The sequence below is a fragment of the Magallana gigas genome, chromosome 2, assembly GCF_963853765.1.
Source record: "Magallana gigas chromosome 2, xbMagGiga1.1, whole genome shotgun sequence".
In the NCBI taxonomy this organism is placed as follows: Eukaryota; Metazoa; Mollusca; class Bivalvia; order Ostreida; family Ostreidae; genus Magallana; species Magallana gigas.
In genome coordinates, this window is record NC_088854.1 from 54265086 (window position 1) to 54275726 (window position 10641).

The window sequence follows — 10641 nt, forward strand, 5'->3', positions numbered from 1 at the left end:
AATTAATTCAATTTTGTAAAAAGATAAGTATATCATTTCTTATAGATTTTTTTCACGAGAATATCTCAAATGAGTTTTGCCAATCAGTTTAAAGTAATGTTTAACACGAGCGCTATTTTGAAACAATTAAATTGTCAGAGAGTTCCGAATGAAATCTGATGAACGTTTCACACGGTTCTCGCACGCTTTGCCCGAAACGATTTACACGCTTTGCCCGAAACGCTGCACGCTTTGCCCGAAACGCTAAACGGTTTACACGAAACGCTTCACGATTCACACGAAACGCTAAACGGTTTACACGAAACGCTAAACGGTTTACACGAAACGTTTCTCGCACGAAAGTCGCACGCTTTTTTGGTGTAGTAGTACGTTTCAGGGTCTGTATTTAGATTTTTATTCTTCAAATTCACTTTAACTCGACGCCATTGTGGCCCTTCAGGCCTTTGATTTAAACTAAAGTGTCACACCCTCTTCAAAGGGGAGATTATTTGGAATTATTGAAAATTTATATTTTAAAAAATCTTCTTAGCAACCATTTGGCCAAAAAGCTCAAACTTGTGTGGAAGCATCTTGGTGTTGTGTAGATTCAAGTTTCCTCATTAATCAAGGTCCCCAGGGGTAGGGTTTGGCCACAATGGAGGGGATGAAGTTTTACATAGAAATATATAAAGAAAATCTTTGACAGACTTCTCAAAATCTATTCAGCAAGAAAATCTTGAAAAATCTTGAATTAAGTGGAAGCATCCTTGGGTAGTGTATGTTCAAGTTTGTTCAAACAATGGTCCCTCGGGTTAGGATGGGGCCCGATAAGAATCAATTTTTAACTAGGAAGAAATAGAGAAAATTCTTTTAAAATCTTCTCAAACGGGTGAATTTTTACATAGGAAGAAGAAAAGAAAAATCTGGAAAAAGCATTCAGCCAAAAATGCTGAAACTTGTGTGAAAGCAAAGGTTGTGCAGATTAAAGTTTGATCAAATCGTGATTCCTTGAAGAAAGTGGGGCCACAGAGGGGGGGGGGGGGGGGGGGGGGGTTCAGAGAAAATCTCACAAATACTAAAACAACAAAAAGGACTTAATATTGATCATAGAAATATGTGGATGGATATCAGAATTTTTTTTTTACTTTTTGTGCAAGATCTACTATATTAAATTGTCAAGATATTTTGAATTTGATACTGTAATGCTGATTCGATTGCCTATTTTTGCACAGGTGAGTGTTGTGGCCCTTTGGCCTCTTAAGCATTTTTTGGGGGGGGGACATTCTACAGAGTCAATTAAAGAATATATTTCCTTTTTTCTGTCATTTTATTAGAAGCTGGATGATATACACATGGCATTAGATGCTCAGAAAAAAGCAACACAAACTCTGCAAAGGAAACAGCAAGAGGACTGAAGAATTAAAGTGGCTGAAAACTAAGCATCTGAAAAGAATGCTATTAAGAAACAGAAGTGATTTATGATCATTTGTATTTACATTGTATTTGATTATCAATATATTTTGTTATTTTAATATCTATTTCAATATTTTAACCACTTGTTTAACAAAGTGTGAGCATTAGACTATTGATCTCTACAATGTAGGGTAAGGAAAATACTATGTATCTTCTGAAATTTGAATTCATTATGAAATCTGTTGGGTCATGTCTACCATGTGGACGTAAGCTGTCGCATTTTAGAAACACAAAGATTTGTTCATATATCCTTAAAATATACTGGTAATAGTAATCAACAAATTTATATCATTTCAATCATTTTGGACACGTACATTTTATTTAGCCATATTAAATACACATTATTCTCTCTAAATATGAATTTTTTAAAGACATGGAATATATAAATATTTAAGACAGCACTTGTACATTACTGCTTTTATTAGAAGTTAAAATTACTGAAAATTGCATTTGCCTTATATTGGTTTGAATATCAAGAATTGTGATTTATAAATGTGTTTTGTATCAAAACTGTAACTATAATGTATAACAAAATATCTGGTCCTTGTGATGGGTTTGAGGTGCTGTAAACCAACTCTTATGTTGTGCAAGAAAATTTCAGAACTTTGCAAATATTATTGCCTGTCTTGTTTTGTCTGATATGTTAAGATTTTACTTTAAAAGCCTCGATTTGAAAAAGGATTTGTCGGAATATTGGTAATCATTGGCCAATCGAAAAATAAAGTTGTGGTGAATAAAAGTTGGTTTACTGTTATGTATGGAATATTTTTTTTCTGACAATACTTTTTATTTCTTTGATTTACATGTAGCTACTTGTTCAACATTGTAATTGAATGAAGAAAGGAATGAGAATGAATAAAGGCGTTCTTATGGAAACAAATATTGGGTCATACTCCCGTTTTCCTGGGTTTTTTCTATGGGCATACCACTTCTTTTTGGATAAAATCTAAAAATTAACAGTTAAATTAGAAAGTGGATTTTTCTGGTTTCACTAAGAACAAGATTTGATGAAGTAATAGTTGAGCTTGTGTTAATTAGCTTTAATACCTTTGGTTAAAAATCCCATAAACAATCACTTGCCATAGATATTATACAAATTTAAAGATTATGTGCATTTATAATGTTTCTACATTTATATCATTAACATTTTCCGACTTCACTTTCCAGTTTAATATGAAATTCATTCAGGTTAAATCCTTCTTTGATTTTTTGCATTATACTTTCAATATTGTTTGGTTCATGTTCATACAGTTGTTGTTATTGGTAACAGCTATTTTGGTCCATATGACTGGTTATTTAATCACCTACACCAGGTATAGGACTTCAGCATATGTGTATGAATGGAAACTGTTCTTTAATATTAAGAAAATTCTGTGAATTTTTTACCAAGACAGCTTTGCTATCTTATTAAATTCTATCTACATGTTTTAGTATATTTTACCAACCAGTGTCATACATTCTTTTTTCTTTATAAATTCAAAATGTGTATGACAAATATTTTTTATAGAACTTGTTTATTCTGTTCCTTTTATTGAATTGTTGTAAACTTCCATCAGTGAAATAATAGAGTGCTTATTATGTACCTTCTGACTGTTTGTCCCAGATATATACGTGTAGCATGTCTTTGACACAGGGAACAACTGCCTTCCATATCAAAATATGACACATATGTGACACACATACTGCTCTTTTAGTCTTTGGTTGTCATTTTCCACAAACTTTAAGTCCAGTTGGTGACTTATTTTACATACACATGTATATAGAATCAACCTGATGTTGGTGGATTACATAAAGTCTCGCAGCAACTGAAGTGTAATGTATTGTTGGCCCTTTTTAGTACAAAGAGGTTGATCAGTGTGTTTGGATGAAGTTTTTTTTGCCAGAAACTCGAGACTTATTGGATTATTCTGATGCAATTTGATATTCAATATCTGAGTGTTATGTTTGATTTTTTTCTTTCGTAAATAAAACAAAAGAAGATTGCATGCTTGGTTTTTTTTTTCTGCTACACTCATGCACATTCCTTATACGATAAGCGAGTACTTAATTCCGCGTTCCTACTGTTTTGTATCAAATCGCGAGAAATAAAATCGCAAACGCGGAATATTTATCCATATTTTATTATAGTTCTCAACTCTTACAAAAAAATTGCAAGGTTTAAAATCTGCGAGGGGTGCTTCGGATATAAATTACTCACGTTTAATTAGAACTTACAGTATCAAATCTGCTCTTCATATTGTTACATTAGGACAAGGTGTTTACAATGTTATTGACATGATTGTTTTATACATGTATTCTAACAAATTACTGAGTAACAAACTAGTGATCAACTCAATTCAAACGATAGTGCAAGACAATAACGTAAAAAAAAAATGGAGAAACGACATAATGTCGTTTGATATTTTTTAGATATTAAAAAAACGCATATTGAGGGGTTGGAAAAATGTGTTGAAAAAAATCATTCTTCAAAAATATTTCTCGTCTGACAGACTGACGAAAAAGGTGTCAAGATGATTTTAGAATATGCGTGTTCGTCCAGCTGGCTGTCCCATCAGTAAACTTTTTCACATTTCTTTTCCTCCCAAACAAGCCTTTCAATAATTTCATTAAACGTTAACACAAATTATATTTGGGTAATGGGAATTAAATTGATGGACTATGCCCTATTCTAAGGGGAGATAATTATAGATATTTAAAAATTTATTTGATTGCTTTAAATATCTCAAAACTCATTTGGTAGAAAATCTGAAACTTGTATGAAAGCGTCCGAAGTAATATATATTCAGATTTGTTCAAATCATTACCCCTGGGGTAGGATGGTGCCAGGATGAGGGAGGATGATTTTTTTTTTTACTATCGATGGCTATTTGTAACCGGTGACTCGGTCGGTTACAGGTTACAATATCTGATAATCATTATTATTTATCAGTAATCGGTTAGTAGAATTAGAAAATTTATTATTGGAACGCAATTTAATTACAGATTTGATTTTACATTTTCTTCCAGTCATTGATATCTTTTCAAGTTAAATTATTATTTTATCAAGTTTCAGTGTGTTTAATTTACTTTTTTAGCTCACCTGAGCTGAAAGCTCAAGTGAGCTTTTCTGATCAAAATTTGTCCGTTGTCTGTCGTCGGCGTTGGCGTTGTCGTTGTCGGCGGCGTTGTCGTTGTAAACTGTTCACATTTTCTTCTTCTTCTCTAGAACCACTGGGCAGATTTCAACCAAATTTGGCACAAAGCATCACTGAGTGAAGGGGATTCAAGTTTGTTCGAACGTAGGGCCACGCCCTCTTTAAAGGAGAGATAATTGAGAATTATTGAAAATTTGTTGGTATTTTTCAAAAATCTTCTCAAAAACTATTTGTCCAGAAAAGCTTAAACTTGTGTGGAGGCATCCTCAGGTTGTGTAGATTCAAGTTTGTTCAAATCATGGTCCCCATGGGTAGGGTGGGGCCACAATAGGGGGATCAAGTTTTTACATAGGAATATATATAGATAAAATCTTTAAAAATCTTCTTCTCAAAAACTATTTGGCCAGAAAAGCTCAAATTAAAATAGAAGCATCCTCAGGTTGTGTAGATTCAAGTTTGTTCAAATCATGGTCCTCGGGGGTAGGGTGGGGCCACAACAGAGGGATCAAGTTTTACATTGGAATATATAGAGAAAATCTTTAAAAATCTTCTCAAACACTATTAGGCCAGATAAGCTCAAATTAAAATGAAAGCATCCTCAGGTAGTGTAGATTCAAGTTTGTTCAAATCATAGTCCCTGGAGGTAGGGTGGGGCCACAATAGGGGAATAAAGTTTTACATAGGAATATATAGAGAAAATCTTTAAAAATCTTCTTCTCAAAAACTATTAGGCCAGAAAAGCTAAAATTAAAATGAAAGCATCCTGAGGTAGTGTAGATTCAAGTTTCTTCAAATCATAGTCCCTGGGGGTATGGCGGGGCCACAATGGGGGAATGGATTTTTACATAGGAATATATAGAGAATATCTTTAAAAATCTTCTTCTCAAAAACTATTAGGCCAGGAAAGCTCAAATTTGACTGGAATCATCCTCAGATAATGTAGATTCAAGTTTGTTCAAATCATGGTCCCCGGGGGTAGGGTGGGGCCACAATTGGGGTATGAATTTTTATAAAGGAATATATAGAGAAAATCTTTTAAAAAAACTTTTTTTTAAAACTATTAGACTAGGAAAGCTCAAATTGGCGTGTAAGCATCCTTAGATAGTGTAGATTCAAGTTTGTTCAAATCATGGTTCCTGTGGGTAGGGCGGGGCCACAATGGGGGATAAATTTTTATATTTAGAGAAAATCTTTAAATATCTTCTTCTGAAAACTATTAGGCCAGGAAAGCCCAAATTTGAGTGGAAGCATCCCCAGGTCGTATAGGGTCAAGTTTGTTTAAATCATAGTCCGGTGACAGTGAGGCCACAATGGGGGGTTGAATTTTTACATAGGAATATAAAGAGAAAATCTTTAAAAATCTTTTTAAAAACTATTTGGCCAGAAAAGCTTAAACTTGTGTAGAGGCATCCTCGGGTAGTGTATAAATTCAAGTTTGCAAAATCATAGTCCCTGGGGGTAGGGCGGGGCCGCAATGGTGGGTTGAATTTTTACATAGGAATATATAGAGAAAATCTTTAAAAATATTCTTGGAATGTTTTCAGTCCAAAACTCAGTACTTTGTTTGAAACCTCAGGTTATGCAGATTTAAGTTTGATGAACCATGATTCCCTAGAGAAAAGTGGGGCCACAAAATTGGGGGGGGGGTATATAGGATTAGAGAAAAATCTTCTTAGAGGTACAACAAAAGGGGCTTGGTATTTACCAAAAAAAGATGTGGATAAAAATTGGCAGATTTTTAGCAAGATCTACTGTACTTAGTTGTAAAGATATTTTGATTTCGATACTGTAATGCTAATTTGATCAGAGTTAAGGCTCAGGTGAGCGATGTGGCCCCTGGGCCTCTTGTTTTAAATTTAATACAAAAATTTATTACAGAGCAGATTCATTTGTGTATGTTTGGTACATACATGGAGCTATTGCACAATCATAAAGGATATACATTGATATTATTTTAAATGGAATATCTTAAACTTGTCTCAGGCTAACTTTAATCGGTCTTTCTCCTTTTAGTTTATAAATGACTTGCAGACAAGGAAATGATTTCCCGTCGTTGTTTTCGATTTTTCTTTTAAATATATAAAATAATAAACAACATGTATGATAATTTCTGATATTCAGGTTAATTAACTGTCTAAAAGTATTCCTGTTTTGCTTTCTGTGGCATTTATGATACGAATAACCGTTAATCGGTCGGAATTAAATACAATTAACAGATTAGCAGCCGATCGTCTTGCATAATTTTTACATATGTATAAATAGAGAAAAATTCTCAAAAACTATTTAATCAGAGAAGCAGAAACTTATGTGGAAGCATCCTAAGGTAATGTAAATTGAAGTCTGTTGAAATCATGATCCCCGGGGATAGGGTATCGCCACAATGGGAGTTGGGTTTTTACATAGGAATTAATAGAGAAAAATATTTTTTAAATTTTTGTCTCAAAAACCATACATTTATATAGTAAATTGTGACCTCTGGACCAGTACAGGGTTCCTATGAGTAGTTCTAAATTTAATATTGGGTTTTTAATTGTTCAAACGATGACTCACAAACCTACACTGTGGTCTCTGGAGAGGTTAGAATCAGAATAAGAATGTGTATTAAATCTGGGTTTTTTTTTAAAAACCAGGCCGATTTAAAAAAAAAAAAAACTTTGCACAAAGCATCCTTAAGTGAATGAGATTTAAATTTGGTAAAATGAAGGACCAAGTCCTCTTCCGAAGGGAGACGATTAAGAATTATGGAAAATTTGTTGGTATCTTTCAAAAATCTTCTCAAAAACCAATTGACCAGAAGCGCTATAACTTGTGTGGAACCATCCTCAGGTAGGTTAGATTTAAGTTTGTTCAAATCATGATCCCCAGGAGAAGGATAGGGCCTCGATTGGGGGGGGGGGGGGGTCACACTTTTACATTGGAATATATAACTTTTTTAAATTCTTCTTTTAAAAAACCAACTGGTCAGTTGTAACTTGTGTGGAAGCATCCTCACTTATGTAAGGTTCAAATCATGATCCTCGGGAGAAGGTTTGGCCCACGATGGGGGAGGGGTCGAAATATTACATAGAAATCTATCGAGTAAAATTTTTTAAAATCTTATCAAAAACTAATTCTCCAGAAAAGATGTAACTTGTGTGGGAGCATTCTCAGGTAGTGTAGTTCAGGTTTGTTCAATGCTCTCCATGGGTAGGGTGTCGGCACAATGAGGGGTCGAATTTTTACATAGGAATATATAGAGAATAGTTTAAGACAAAATTTTCTGACGAAAAACCACTTGGCCAAAAGCGCTGTAACTTGTGTGGAAGCATCCTCAGATAGGGTAGATTCCTATTTGTTTCAATCTTAATCCCAGGGGGTAGGGTGTGGCGACAATGTGGGAAGGGGCCATTTTTACATGGGAAAAAATTTGAATTACTTTTTTAGCCTAAATGATAATAATGATTGCCTTTACTTTTATATATATATTGAAAGAAAATATTTTAAAATCTTTTTATACAGGATCTATTCTGCTACATCGTCCAGATATTTTGTATATGACTTCATAAATCCGATTTCATTATGGCTATTGTAGCTCAGGTGGGCATTGTAGCCCATGGACCTCTTGTTCGTGGTATCTCATCAATTGCAGGTTGCTTTGTTTCTCTGGTCAACAGATTCGTAATGGACCCCCACTTTTTCTCGCAGCAACAAATTTTTTAAAATTTACATATAAAAAAATGAATTATAATGGAGTTGGCCCCCCCACTTTTTTAGAAGTAAGTAAAAAATTGATATGAAAATAAGGAAATGAGGAGTCAAATTCAAGTTAACCCCCCACCCCCTCACGGATTAGGAATTTCATGATTTGAAATAAAAAATAAATTTGGTAGGGAAATTTTTTTTTTGGAAGGATACTTTAGTCTACCCCCCCCCCCCCCCCCCCCCCCCCCCCCCCGGATTAGGATTTTGAAGATTTTTGGAAACTTTAAATTTCCTTTTTTTTTTATTTTTGCTTGTCAAGATATTTTGGATGGGTCTGCCCCCCCCCCCCCCCCCACTTTCAAAAACGATGCTACGTGCCTGAAAGGTATCGGGAGGGTGGCTGCTAGACGGCTTGAGGTAGAGATGAGAATAAGTGGGTTTTATATTCATCGAGACTGAACTTTATAATAGTTATCTTCACATATATATGTCTTCAATTTAATTATTGGAAATTGTAAATTTCACCCCTGCGAATTTGTTCGGAATGTATTCTTTATCGTTGCTAAGTATGTAGTAAATCCAGAGGTGCTCGAATGAAAGTTAACGAGACTTCACCGAGATTTGTTCAGTTCCTGTGAAATTTCGAGCGGAAGTATAAGTGTTCGGATAATATCCTCAAAATACGTAAGTACTGGTCGATTTTCATATCATATTCTACTTTGATTTATGTTAAAACATCAACATCTTTTAAGATGTATGTCTTATTTCACCATCTAGCGGTTTTTTAAATCAAACGATGATATTCAGAACAGAGTTATCGTTCGTGTTTACCACGTGTAGAGTGGTTAATAATATAAACATTAGGTTGCTTAATAAAATCATAGCCATGTTTGATGCTTGTGGTGTGCAATACCAATTTTTTTTAAAAATTAATGGGTGAATGTTTTGCATAAAAACTTAGTGTATCGAGCCATTTTCAATGAACATTCTGCATAAAATAGTACAGTCTGTTTCACTATTGATGTTATTACTAGGTCAGGCGCGGATCGAAAAATTCTTAGAGGGGATCTCTACTACGCATGTTAATTGTCGCAACAGCAGAAAAAAACTATTTTTTGTATTGTTTTGTTTATATCTAGAACACATTTTATCCACCAATTAATGAAGATAAAGTTTAAAATCAATAAACCTCTAGAATTTATATTTGACTACAAGTACCTAGATTCTCTAAAATAGACTATAAACACGAGGCACGATTTTTACTGCGAAACAGAAAGGGTCAATTAAAACCACGTGGTCTAAAATTTAAATGACAATAACATTCGCAGGGGCTTTGGCGGAATTTGGCGAGTTTAGATCTTCTAAAAAAAAAAAAAGATTTGTCGTTTCAAAGGTGAGACATTTGCCTTTTTGCCTCCATTGCACTACGGCCGTGGACTATTGAAACTAAATGGTCTCGATGTTTAACCGGAGAATGCACACCTCTGCGAATGTTATTGTTATGTAAATTTAGAGTATAGCACGCCAAAAGCCTCAAATATGGCTATGATTTTATTAAGCAACCCGATGTTTATATATACTTTCAACCACGTGTAGAGTGGTTGAACACGAACAATTATAACTCTGTTCTGAATATCATCGTTTAGTTTACATAACCTCTAAACGATGAAAAAAAGACATATATCTTAATTGATTTTCATGTTTTAACATAAATCAAAGTAGGATATGATATGAAATATGACCAGTACTTACGTATTTTGAGAATATTATCTGAACACTTATACTTCGCTTGAAATTTCACAGGAGCTGAACAAATCTCGGTGAAGTCTCATGAACTTCCATTTGCGATTTATTACATACTTAGCAACGATAAAGAAAACATACCGAACACATTCGTAGGGGTGTGCATGTTTGTGGATAAATATTGCGTAATCTATTTGAATAAGATTTTCTCTGCAGCTATCTTGTGTTTCATAGTTTTAAAGCTGATGGCTATTGTTGCTCAAGTCAGCGATGTGGTCCCAGTCCCTCGTGTTAATCTTTATTCAATTTTTAAACAATATTTTTTCTACCTTCTGACCGAAGGTTGAAAAACAAATTGAGTATGGGAGGGCAAACAACTTTTTGGACGCGGCCTAATAAAATTTTCATGATCAGCATAAACTAAATTATTTTCAAAGTTGGTTAATTTTGTCCAAAATTTTACCTACATGTACTTTGAAATTTTTTTCAAAGTGCGTGGCCACATACCTATTTAAGGCTAAGTGGTCAAAACTTGGCTATCAAATCTACCTTCAAATTTTAAATGATTTTTAGGCTATAAACTATACTTAAATATGGAAAAAAATCACATTATTTTTGCTTTGAAATTTGC

The 10641-nt window shown here is 34.0% G+C and overlaps 1 protein-coding gene across 2 annotated transcripts in view; it reads left to right on the top strand.

Moving 5' to 3' along the window:
- LOC105324267 (roquin-2) overlaps positions 1-3435 on the top strand; it is a 31271-nt gene extending 27836 nt beyond the window's left edge. For both annotated transcript variants that reach the window (XM_034445589.2, XM_034445590.2), the window contains exon 19: positions 1314-3435. In XM_034445589.2, the coding sequence (XP_034301480.2) occupies positions 1314-1394 (81 nt within the window). In that variant the 3' untranslated portion in view covers positions 1395-3435. The remainder of the gene's footprint in view (positions 1-1313) is intronic.
- The last annotated feature ends 7206 nt before the right edge of the window (positions 3436-10641 follow it).